Source organism: Catharus ustulatus, chromosome 1 (genome assembly GCF_009819885.2).
Source record: "Catharus ustulatus isolate bCatUst1 chromosome 1, bCatUst1.pri.v2, whole genome shotgun sequence".
Lineage (NCBI taxonomy): Eukaryota > Metazoa > Chordata > Aves > Passeriformes > Turdidae > Catharus > Catharus ustulatus.
This window is the reverse complement of record NC_046221.1, coordinates 97,618,146-97,630,978: the sequence shown is the minus strand read 5'-3', so window position 1 is coordinate 97,630,978 and position 12,833 is coordinate 97,618,146. Positions and strand designations below refer to the sequence as shown.

Here is a 12,833-nt window from a genome sequence, read left to right as displayed (position 1 = left end):
TCTGCATGTATCTAGATTGTTAATACAGATGGGCAGAAATACATGTGATTTACCTGTACCCAATACAGATGTATGCAACGAGCATGTACATAGATACTAGTAACCTACATCATTAATTAGTAAATATATGCTTCTCTAATTACACCAGACCCCAAACCATGGTTATGCTGTTAACTAAGAGTTACTCCTCAAAAGCAATGCCTTCTACTGCCACTCTTCTGGTGTGACATAATGCAAAAAATGTCAAGTTTCATATTCATAATAAAACAGGTTTTACAGATTCTTGGTTTCCATCTTCATAACTCTTATAGAAGAAAAAAACAGAAATAAGATACATGATATTTAAACAAGCTTTTTTAAATATTCAGAGTAAATGGAAGCAACCTTTATCTGTAAGTGTGAATTTCATAAGAAATTTGTCAGGCTCTAATCCTTTGCAAATGTATATGGAAATGCATTCTGAATTTGCAGAATATTTTTTTCAACCCTGTTAGGACTATAAAAGTTAAGAGGCCACATTTAAATGACTGGTAAGTCATCATGCAAATTTATAGAGAGATGTGAAAAAAATCTCTAGAGGCTTACTTTCCAGAGGAGCAAAAAATGCATTTGTTATATTTTTGTTGTAGAAATAATTGATGGAAAAGAGAGCAGAAGAGTAGTTTCTGTTATAACTTTTTATTTTATAATTAATGAAGACAATATTAAATTTCTTTTGCACTGAACAGGATGCGTATATATATAAGGCAATCCATTGTATATGATCCCTCATATGTCTAGTATTGGGATTTAAAATCATTGGTCATTGTGTGATCAATAGACCATTCTGAAAATATTATTAAAACATCTTAAGATTGCCTTGAATAACTTTAATGCTATGCTTCTGTTCCAGAAGAAAAAAAAAACAAACTTCTGTTCAAATGTACCCAACGCAGTACAGTACATACCATTAAATGAATGTCATTTGCTTCTGCCAAAAAATAGGTGTTAGCTACTCTTTTCTTTTAAATATCTGTAGGCAAATTTAGCTTTGCAAGAAAGAAGACTCGCAGCTGCCCAGATGGAATTGAATAGTGCACAAAATCAGCTGGACGAGAAGCAAAAGGAACTGGATGAAGTACAAGCCATGTATGATGCTGCTATGAAAGAGAAGCAGGCCTTGCTGGATGATGCTGAGGCGTGCAGAAGGAAGATGAACAATGCCACAGCTCTGATTGAAGGATTAGGGGGAGAAAAGGTATTAGCACACATGTGTAGGTTTCCAGCACAAAGTAGGTGTGCAGTTTTTAGAATGCTCTGTAATTATCTTAGCAGTGCTCAACAAACTCAAGGTGTGGTGGCATCTTGATATCACATGACACCTTTTTAGTTATATGGATGGATTTTTCCTTGATGTTAATGTATCTAAAAAAGTAAAGCAATTTCTTGTGTTAATTCTTCTGCATGAAGATTTATGTTATATCATATGACTCATATGAGGATAAAATTCAGATTTAAAGCCAAGGAGCCAAATTCCTTTTAGCTTTATTAAGAAGAGGAATTAGGCTTAACCTAAATAATTGCCCTAAAATATTTATAAGAAGGATTACTCTCTTTTTCTCACCAAGTATACAAGAATACAAATTTGAAGCTTGACTAATTTCCTGAATTATAATTGAATCTTAGGTTTCTACTGGAGCCTTTTACAGAATTATGGGCTAATTGTTATCCTCTGCACTGAACTTGAAATTTACCTTTCCTATGCAGATCTTTCTGGCCTCAACCTGAAGGTTTTCAGAGGAAGCAGGATACTCTTTTTTCCCCTCTTATTATTTGCTTTGTTAATTTCTTCATTGATTTCACACAAAGTCAAAATTGACGATAGTTCTGACTTCAAGCATTGTATCCTGCGAGGCCAGGGCCTCAACATTTCTTTGTGTAGCTGCCCTTTAAATTACATCTAATACACCTTCCCGTCATGTATTTGTGCACATGGAGACGTAGATGTGTACAAATTCCCCCTGCACTCTCTTTGTTCAAGGCTAAACAATCTCAGCCAAGGCTGCCCCCAGATTTTAGATCCCTGATCAATTTTTATCTGGAAGTCTAAGGTTAAGCAAACTGCCTTTCTCTCATTAAATCCTCACTCAGTTGTGTTGAGAACTGGTGTCAATGCCTTCCTTAAAACCTCAAGGATTGCTCGTGTCTTTTTGTGCTGTCCCTTCAGATATTGGGTTGTTGAAGTTCCCCATGTAGACCAAGGCCTGTAGATGCAGGGTTTCTTCCCCGCTCTGAAACAACCCTCATCTACTTCTTGTTTATCATGTTGTCTGTGACAGACATGCACATCTCCCATGTTGATCTTCCCTCTGATGCTTACCCATAAGCTCCCAACAGGCATATTGTCCACCCTCAAATCTCCCATGCCAAACACATGCATTCCACTGCTCTCTCATAGGTAGGAAAACCCCTCTTTTCACCTTCCCAAACTGTCCTTCCTAACAAGCCCATCAACAACTGATGAAACTCTCTAGTTGTGGAGTCTTTCCACCAGGTTCCCATGACCCCCATCATATCGTGGCACTGCAACCACGTGCAGAGTCCTTGCTTGTTCTCCATGCTGTGCACATGCATATAGAAGCACTTCAGAGAAATGCCCAGCTGTGATAATTAATGTGCTATCAGCAGAATGGAAGCTGTCCCCACCATTCTGTCTGGAGGATACTTTGTTTATGTGGGTATCCTTAGGGTGGTCCTCCATTATCCCTTTTCTGTTGATTACAGGGTCCCTGCAGTTTATCTCACCCCACACATTTTGTTTGCCAGCCTGGTCCTCCACTTCCTCACATGACTATTGGTCCTCCTCTGCCTGCCCCTTCATTCCTCCTTCAAATGTCTTCTTTCCAGATTGACCAGCTTGTTCTCAAAGATGCTTTTTCTCCACTTGGTCAAGTTGTTGTCATCACTTCCAATCAAACTTCTACTTCTGAAAAGAAGGATTTAAAGCAAAAAATACTCCTGTTTTGAAGAAAAATTATTTAACAGAAAGAGATAAATTTTTAAATTAGATGTTTGTATTAGTTTTGTGTCTGTTAAAGCTAACTTGTTTTAAATATTTTGCATACAGCTTCGCTGGACAGCAAGCAGCAAAAACTTTCAAAATCAAATTATTAATTTGGTGGGGAATGTTCTTCTGGCCACTGGATTTCTCTCTTACTCTGGACCTTTTAATCAAGAGTACAGGAATTTGCTACTCCAGTTGTGGAAGAAAGAGATGGACAATAGCAAGATTCCATACAGTAAAGTAAGTGTTCGTGTTTTGTTCTGGCATTATTCTTCACCTTGCTGAGAAATTATATGCAGAGCATTTCTTTCCAGCAAAGTGCATAATTGGAAGATTATATACAGACTGTCACATTCAATCAAATTTTTAATAAATAAAAAATCTGAACAGTTGACAACTGAGCTTCTAAACCAATACATTTTAAATTCCTCTTTATACTGTCAAGCATTTCACAATTGGTATGTGGGACACTGCTCTGGCAAATCTGAGAGAGAAATGCTGTCTGAGGTCAGCTGCCCTGGGAGACATAGCATAATACAGGAAACAAAGTAAAATTTATCAGCTTAGAATACATTTACCTTTTCATAAGAGGAAACATCACCTTTGCACTTCTGTGTGTTATCAGTATATACCCTCTTGTCATACTCTTTGTGGCGTACCAACAACATTTAATTTAGTTTAATTTGAAGTGTCTTGTAGAAATTATTGATTTAAACTAACTTTGCATTTTGCAAGGCTTGGTTTGCAGCACTATGGCACTTCAGCTTGCTCCAGTGTTAGCTTTTCAATCCATGCCCTTTTGTCACCAGTGAGGCTGTTCCAGTGAGGCTGATGTTGCAGTGTCTCCTTCACTGGCCTGTGTCTGTGAAGACAGAGGTGGCCCAAAATGCAGTGAAGCTGTGTGTGAACGGCAGTGATCTCTTTTATAGTCTGAGATCACTCACTGCACAGTAATGGTGGTTTGAGAGTTCTTATTTTTCAGCCTGGGCACCGAAGGAAGAGTCAGAAGCCATTTTCTGAGGTTTCCAAAGTTGTTTATTCTTTCTTATCTAAGGAATTTTCTCTCTGGTTTACAGCGGTTCATCCTGCATCTCGTTCAAGGCTTTCTGCCTGCCCTCCCAGGCAGGACTTATCTTTTATACTATAAATTATGCATACATTGTTTATACTTAATCTCCAATACATGATGACACCTACATTGCATTGTCCAGTTTTCCCCTAAACCAATCCAGAATTGACATCCTAACCCAAAAGATGGATGACATGAAGAAGAAGAAAGAAAGAAAGACATACCACGCCCTAATTCCTCCATCTTGTGTTCAGACCCCTAATATAAACAATTTTTAAAACTTCACTTTTCTACCTTTTAATACTCTAATTTATACTCTACTTATTTTTTGCGACTTTGTAATTCTTTGTATAAAGATGGTAGTTTCTCCCAGGGACTTAAATCGAACTCGCAGGGGTTTTGGGCACCTTGCCATGGCTTCTGAGCCCCCTGCCCAGATTCCAGGGAAGCCAGGGGAATACCCTGGGTTCTCACAACTGCGGTTCCATCATTCAGTTTTTGTTTCCTGCCACTTCATATTTTACCTTTATTAAGGTGAACAACCTGCATGCTGAGACTCCAACGCAGGGCAGGATCCTTTGCATGAATCTTGTCCTTTACTTTTACCATTGTCTGCCTCAGGAGTGCCAGACCTGGCAGATGTTCTGGTGCAGAGGCTTTGCTCATGGCCAGCAGCAGCAGCCTTGCTCCTATTTCATGACTTTTGGGAGTTTTGTCTAATATTCTTCCCTGTATCTGTGAAAGACATATGGAAGACATATTCATGCTGAAGGCAGAATTTAGGCCATAGTAATCAAAACTGTCCTTCTGAGTAATCTATGTTGTCTTCCACTTGGTTTTGTGAATACATGTGTACATTTTCTTCAGCAGTAAACGCTGGAGAAATAGTTCAGGGACTCTCTTCCTCTCAGCACAGGAGTTGAGGCATTAAGCTCAAACAGTTCCTGTTCTCAGCTGTCAAAGATTTTGACAGAGCGGTTGCTGCTGAAAAATGCTGTGAGCAAGTGAGCAATCTGTGTACAGCTGTATCATTGTGAAACAGCTAAAGATAGATCTGCATCTTCTTTTCATGTCTTTTGGAGTTTGGCACTTAAAGCCTCTATTAAGGAGACCTCTTTTCTATGAGGGATTTGTTCACTTCATAGAAGTTACTTGTGAATATCTTTTTTATTATTTATGTTAGGTTAGCATAATTCTTGTAGCACTGATTAACCTTGACCTGACGGAGTGAAACTTGCAGTCCAGCCCAATCTATGCTGTTACTTAAAAGATGAATGACTCTGACCCACCCAGTAAAGCTCTCTGAAAGCTGCTGATGATAAAAAATATGTAAGGCCAGGATGGATTTATTAATAAAGTACCAGGAGCAGTGCAGTTTCAGGAAAGATTCTTAACCAGTGTGGCAGGGGAGTTATCCTACATACACGCATCCCAGGGAGGCTCTTTCTCAAATTCAGTGTACAAAATGTTCTTAAAAGCTACTTACCTTGGGGAATATCTGTCAAGATTCTCACCATTTAAGGATAAGAAACTGGATGTATAATGTCCTTAGAAAGCAATACATAAAGAATAAATATTCTGTTTCCATGAAGGTGTTCTGACCACATTACTATTTGGCTGCATCCTTGAAAATTTGAGGAATACTTTCTTATAGTTTCTATGTTGCTTCCTCCCCATCCCCCCAATATGTCTCAGTTAGATGGAGAATACCATAGTTAATGAGTTTCAAAAGGTATTTACCATTCTGTTTAGACAGTTCCCATTAAAGACAGAATTACGGTCATAGAGTATTAAAAAGAGTTTTGATTTTCCCAGATAATTAAGTACCGTAATTTCACGAATACAAGCCACACGGACTGTAAGCCGCATCTCTGGGTGTTGGCAAACATTTCGTTCTTTGTCCATAAATAAGCCGTACCTGAGTATAAGCCGCTCTGTCGTTCGCAGCGAGGACCCATGTGCAACAAAGTTGCCAAATAGTAACAGAATTGCGGCATGGCGGGGTTTACTGGCTCGGCTCAGGCTGTGCAGGCTCGGCCTGCTCGGGGCTGCCGATGGGGCCAGGTGGCCCAGCCTGGTGGGGCTACTCGGCGGGGCTACTCGGGGCCGGCCGCCGCTGCCACTGGGCTCGCTCACCCTGGCCCGGCGCTGCCCTGTGGTGGCAGGCAGGGACGGAGCCCGCCGGCACCCGTGGCGGCGGCTGCGGGTGGGGATGGAGCCCCCCCGCTCCCGCGGCAGGCGGGGGCGGAGCCCGCCGGCCCCCGCGGTGGTGAAGGCAGGAGGGGACGGAGCACTCTTCGCTCCCGCCGTGGCGGCAGCAGGCGGGGGCAAAGCCTGCCTGCTCCTGCTGTGGCAGGCGGGGACAGGAGCCCCCGGCTTACCCCACGGGCTGTGGGGATGGCAGCACGGAGCCCCCCGCCTCTCCTCTGCCTGAAGGAGGGAACTCCCCTGCCTCCCTCCCTGCCCCGCTCCGCGCTGCCGGCACTGAGCTGGCCCCACCCACCACACAACACAGTAACCAATTTGTAACAAATGCGAAATCCTGGGTTTTACTGGCAGGTGCTCGGCTCGACACCCTGGCTGGCACTTCCGGGGTTGTAAATGTCAGGAAATTATTCACATATTAGCTGCTCCTGAGTGTAAGCCGCATTTCTGGTGTGGGAGCAAAATTTTAGTCAAAATGGTACGGCTTGTATTAGTGAAATTATTGTACTCACAGAAGGCAGTGTATGGGCCATTGTTGATACTTCACACCACAGGAAGGAAAGCATCTTTGCAGTTCAAGTAAAAGGCTTGACACCTGCCTTACTTTGTCACAGACTAACTGTGGACGTATGAGTCATTTAGACACAACAATTTAGAAAGATCTGTTTAAAATTAGCCACCTATCTGTTTAGTTAGGCACTTAAATTAGCCGAGTTTCAGAGTAGCAGGGTGACTTATACTTCTTGCTGTGGGTAAGAAAAAGTTCAAAGCTGTTTAGATCCTACTCATCTGCTTAAGGAGCTAAAAATGGTTTTAGGTTCCAATTGCTGAAAAAATTGCTTATTAAATGCTTTTCTGTCCTTTGCACAATGGAAACCGGATTACTAAAATTTCTCTGTCTTAGAATGGTTTGTGTTGCTTCATTGTGAGCATTCAATAATTTTAGCAGTAAAAAATCAAAGGGATAAAAAAGCTTTGGTGTCTTGCAACCACTGGTATCATTAGTTCTTATGATCATATCACAACTCTCACAGTATTTGAAGTTTTGCTTTATGTTTCAGATGCTGAATTGTATGATTTTGACAAAATTTGCAGGTTCTTTCTTCCTTTCTTCCTTTCTTCCTTTCTTCCTTTCTTCCTTTCTCCCTTTCTTCCTTTCTTCCTTTCTTCCTTTCTTCCTTTCTTCCTTTCTTCCTTTCTTCCTTTCTTCCTTTCTTCCTTTCTTTCTTCCTTTCTTTCATTTTTTTTCCATGTCTTTATTTCAAATGTTTTTAGAGAAAGTCTACAAGTTGGAATGGTTGAAGAAAAAATGTAAGGGGCAAATAAAAAAACCCTTCAATTTTATTATTTTTTAAATTCTCAATCCTTGCTAAGGTGCTTTTCTAAATTGGAGAATTTGGTTTGCTATTTTCAGCACTGTTTTCTTCAGATGCACCTTTTTGAGAGGCCAGTCACATTTCATAGTGAATAAAATAAAGCAAGTTAGTTGACAAGTGCAAATCAGACTTTAGGAGAATATGTGAACTGTGAAAGGTTTTAGCTTAGCAGCAATAACCTTTCATGATAGTTCATGGTTTCTGATCCATAGCACGTCTTCACTTTCTTCTCTTAGTCTCCCACAACCATCCTATACTTGGAAGGCACTTTCCAGCAAGTGGAAGCAAGATGACACACTTGAACTGGCAGGAAAAGTTTGCCATTTTTAATGGCAAAAAATCAGTTTATCATGAGATATTGAACTGGCTTCAGAGTTTCTCTGACACTCTCTGATGGACCTCAAAGACTCAACAGTATTCACTTTCATTACTGCTCAACTGCAGTGATTGAGCCGCTGAACTTTAAAGAAAAGAAACAGTAAGCAATAACTACCAAATATATTCTCTCATGCATTCTGATCAGAATAAGAAGAAACCATCCAACAGATGTTTTAGTATAGCTCCTCTAACTGGCACTAATCTTGTATTTACATGTTTTCTACTGGTACTAATTTTATAATTGCATATTTTCTATTAGAACTTGAACCTTACTGCTATGCTTGTTGACAATGCTACAGTGGGTGAATGGAACCTCCAGGGTCTTCCAAATGATGACCTTTCAATTCAAAATGGCATTATTGTCACAAAAGCATCTAGATATCCTTTGCTGATTGATCCACAAGGTCAAGGAAAGATCTGGATCAAAAATAAGGAAAAAAATAATGGACTTCAGGTAAGTAGTTAATTTACAATTTTTAAAAATGTGTGTATCATTTGTGTCATCATACTATGACCATGTGTAATTTAAATCTGATGTTTATTGGTATACAATTATGCAGAAACTAAAACAAGACTGACACAGAACATGTACCCTGTATCAGGGCGAAATAGCTTGGAATGGTATGTTATGGCATATCTATTTTTATTATGAATCTTTTCATTGCTTGCCATAGTGAAAGAGAAACAAAGAGGGATTAAACGATTGCATCTCATTCTCCACCTTGCTGGAGATTTTTATCTCCTGCTCTGAATCTGAATCCAGGAGGAACAGAGTTATGTCAAGATTCTAAATATACGAGTGTTTAAATTATGGCTTACATCTGGGATATTGTACTTTGCTATGGTCTTGTTAGTGTTTTATTGTTGGTCACCCAGAAACTAGCTTTATCCCTCAGCTGAATTTGAAATAAAAATGTAGGCAACATGCTATTTTGGTGGATTCACATATGCCTACATTATAGAAAACAAAAAGTGCAGAGTGATGGAATAGAGTATTAATTTTTAGATAATATACTGGTTTAATTCTGTGTAATGTGCCTCTAGATATTTTAATTATACCTTTTTCAAAGAGCTTTGCCTACAAGACAAGGATTTATTTTAAAAACATGTCTATCCTAATTATTTTTCCTGGTAAAAAACCACCCAAAACCCATGACTTAAGAGATTCCTGGAAAGACTATTAAATTATCATCTTCAAAGATTGTGTTAAATATATTAAATCTAAATAAATGAAGAGGAGTCTGTGTGACTTCTGGCAATTTTAAGACTGCTGGAACTGAATTGGAAATTGAATGTCTGATGTCAGATCAGGCCTTCTATGTAACACTGTCTCCCTTTCTGAACTCCATAAATATTTCCTTATTTCACATTAGTGTTCTAATCATAAATCCATTTATATTTAGGACATATTCAGATATTGCAATGATTAGATAGATATGCAGATAAGTAAATAGCAACAATAACAAAATGTGTTCTCCTACCCTCCTAAGTTTAAAGCAAAACTTCCATCCATGTCAGCAGAGCTAAGTTTGGGTCCCTAAAATGTAGCCATTTGTATAGATATCCCAGGATGAGTATACATTTTTAAAATTGCAATAGATTTTATGCTGTTTTCTGTGTTCTTTCAAATGCATGCTGTGTTGTGACTCAATCTTCCTAGGTTACAGCTATGAACCACAAGTTCTTCAGAAGTCATATAGAAGAATGTTTGTCCCTTGGCCGACCTCTGTTAATTGAAGACATTGGAGAGGAACTTGACCCTGCTCTAGATAACATCTTGGAAAAAAATTTCATAAAATTTGGTTCAGCACACAAAGTAAGATGAATGGTAGACATGAAATTAAAACCCAATAGGACAGATGTTGGGTATGGGGTAGTCTGAATAACTGACATGATTTGTACCTTTAAAATAGTTAGAAAATGAGTAATGAACTCATGGGATTGTTTGAGGGACTTTTTTACTCTTAATCAGAAAGTTCAAAGAGTGCAAATAAAATGTAAATGAAAGAGTTCATTGATTTTTTTCCCCCATTGGATAAAATAACGTTTTTTTGGAATTGAGCTTTTGAAAGTTGAGAAATGTTTCTTATTTTCAGGTGAAAGTAGGTGACAAGGAGGTAGATGTGACGAAGGGGTTTACCCTCTATATGACAACAAAGGTGGCTAATCCTGTTTATACTCCAGAAATTAGTGCAAGAACAACTGTGATTGATTTTACTGTTACTATGAAAGGGCTGGAAGATCAGCTCCTTGGCCGTGTCATCCTCACAGAAAAGCAGGTATTGAGTCTTGCAGTATTTGAATAGAGGGAAGGCTTGTTCAGTATCTGCACCAGGAGTGCATACATATTCAATGGCTTGGTTTAAATTGAATGCAAGAACAAAAATGTGAATGAAAGTTTAAAGGTTGTGCATTTTCTGAAATACAATGTGGTGCTGTTTTTTAATTGAATGCGGGAATCTAAACATTTATTTTAAGATCTGGCCTTGGAAAGAGAAGAAAGAAAATTATTCATTAAAAATACATCACAGGCATACATATAACATACATAAAACAAATTTATTCCTTCATATATGGAAAGGACTTCTTGTTCAGTCAGAAATCTCTTTTATTTCTGAATTCCTTTTTAAACTTAATTTGAATTACATGACAAAATGCTTATGAACTTGAACTACTTTTGCCAGCCAGACTCTAGTGTGCAAGGAGATAAAAGATTCTTAAGGAGCCCTGAACACTGACTTGACTCTGTTCTTACTAAAATTTGCATTGATTATGTGGAAGTTAATATCAGGAAGAAAATCCTCTCTCAGGTGAGAGAAAAAAAATTGAGGTTTGTGTTAGCAGAGCTGCTACTTTCGGTAAGTAGCTCAGGTAGGGTTGCTCATTTGAGAGGATTTGCCTGCCTAAGAGAATTAATTCTTCCTTTTAACTTCCCCAAAGCATGTTTAAACCAGTGTTCTTTGGTGGTACTTTTCTCCAACCAACACCCTTACACTTTGCTCAAAATAAGCCTTTATTGAAGTAAGGACTGGAATTAAGGTACCCTTCCTTCAGTCTGACAGTCACAAACAGAGGCTGGAAAGTCATTGTAATGCACAAACTTCCTGTGAGTTGTTCCATGAAAACCAGAAAGACTGTAGCAGCAGGTACTGGGGAAAAATAGGGTGGAATAAATGCTTTAGATACAAAACTTTTAATCTTTACTCCAGTAGATGTAGGTTTCTGTAAGCAAAATTGAACAGCATCAGGAGGAGTGAATGGGAGTATCCTGACTAACCTCTGAAGGGATGAAGAGGTCTAAATCAAGGTAGACGTGAAAGCAATGTAATAGGTTACTCATGACCTACATATAAAACTCCTCTTCCCATAAGATACTCATGCTCTTGTCAATAGTTTCTTGGACAGAACTATTAGACTATTCATACTGAATGTATACCTAGACTGCATTTTGGGTTAAAAATATAGTCACTGAAAAATATTCCTCCAGTGCTGTACACCAGCTGAGGAGAGTTGCAAGGGAACCTGGTTAATATTGGCTCTACTTGCTGCACAGGGACGTGGTTGCAGCTGATAAACAATTATTAAACTTCTTTTGGCAAATATGAAGACATCATGGTTGTTCTGTCTCTTATGTCTCAGTAAGAGATGAGTGTTGTGATGTAGATAGTCAGAGCCAATAGGATTCTGAAAAATTTAGTTCAAAGTAAAGGCACAACATGAACACAGATTCTGAAGAACAGGCTTTCTATTAGAAAGAGACAACTTTGTGATTGCTGAGCTAAAGTAATAGATTAAAGGAACCAAGACATTCTTAAGATTGCTCTAGCGATCAATGAAATATGATCAAAGAAGTGTTTATTCTTCTCAGCTTTATAGGTTGATCCTGTATATATAGGGAAAAAATCAGCATATTTTTGTACTTTGATAATGAAGTTGCTGCCACTATTTGTGTTCAGAACAACTATTATTTATGTTACAAATATTGTTTTGAAGTTCCCTTGCAAACAAAAACTTGCACCTGGTATGTTTGCTAATGTTCTGAAAGATACTTTTACAGGCTTATAAATAGTATGGTTAAAGTGTCTGGTCTTAAAGCACATCTGTACATGGAATTTAAGCATGTAGTTAAATGTATTTTTGAGTGTTTTGTGGAAGTATTCCTTTTGTGTAATTCTTATCTTTTTTTTGTATTAGAAAGAGGAGTAAATGTAGAAAGCTGAATTACTGAGGCTTAAGCCATCCCCCTCTTTGGAGATGCAGTTACTTCTAGCTTCCACAAAGCTACACTCTGTAGACCCAGAATGCATTTCAAACAGGTTTCCAAATGAGAAGTTTGTGAAAATGAAGAAATTTGTCACTTCTTTGAAATACTGTAGAGCCTCTCCTGTACTGTATAACTCTGTACATCTTCTTTTTCTCTAACTTGGCATGTTGACAAAAAATGAAAATAAACTGAAGCCATAGGTGTAGATAGACTATTATTAACTCCCCTTTTCTTACAGGAAGGTTGACTTGATTGATTAAATAAAGACAGCCAGCAAGAGCATCCCTGAACTGTGTAGACTGTGCTGTATAGATGCCTCATTTCACTTGGCATTGTGTTGACTCCTCTGCCTTTTTTCCCTTGTCATTGTCTGTCTTGTAGAAAGGGCAAAAACATCCATATGACACAGATAATAATTGTAACATTTCCTGTTTTATAAGCAGTAGAGGATTGTATCTTTCAAAGTCACAGAATCATAGAAATTAGAAATGGAAAAGG

At 38.6% G+C, this 12,833-nt stretch overlaps 1 protein-coding gene across 1 annotated transcript in view; it reads left to right on the top strand.

Annotated features, from left to right (window-relative positions):
* LOC116997754 (dynein axonemal heavy chain 5-like) overlaps window positions 1-12,833 on the top strand; it is a 148,842-nt gene that overhangs the window by 95,683 nt on the left and 40,326 nt on the right. The window contains exons 60-64 of the mRNA XM_033062842.1: window positions 1,019-1,237; window positions 3,107-3,283; window positions 8,331-8,525; window positions 9,732-9,887; window positions 10,168-10,350. Coding sequence (XP_032918733.1) covers window positions 1,019-1,237; window positions 3,107-3,283; window positions 8,331-8,525; window positions 9,732-9,887; window positions 10,168-10,350 — 930 coding nt within the window. The remainder of the gene's footprint in view (window positions 1-1,018; window positions 1,238-3,106; window positions 3,284-8,330; window positions 8,526-9,731; window positions 9,888-10,167; window positions 10,351-12,833) is intronic.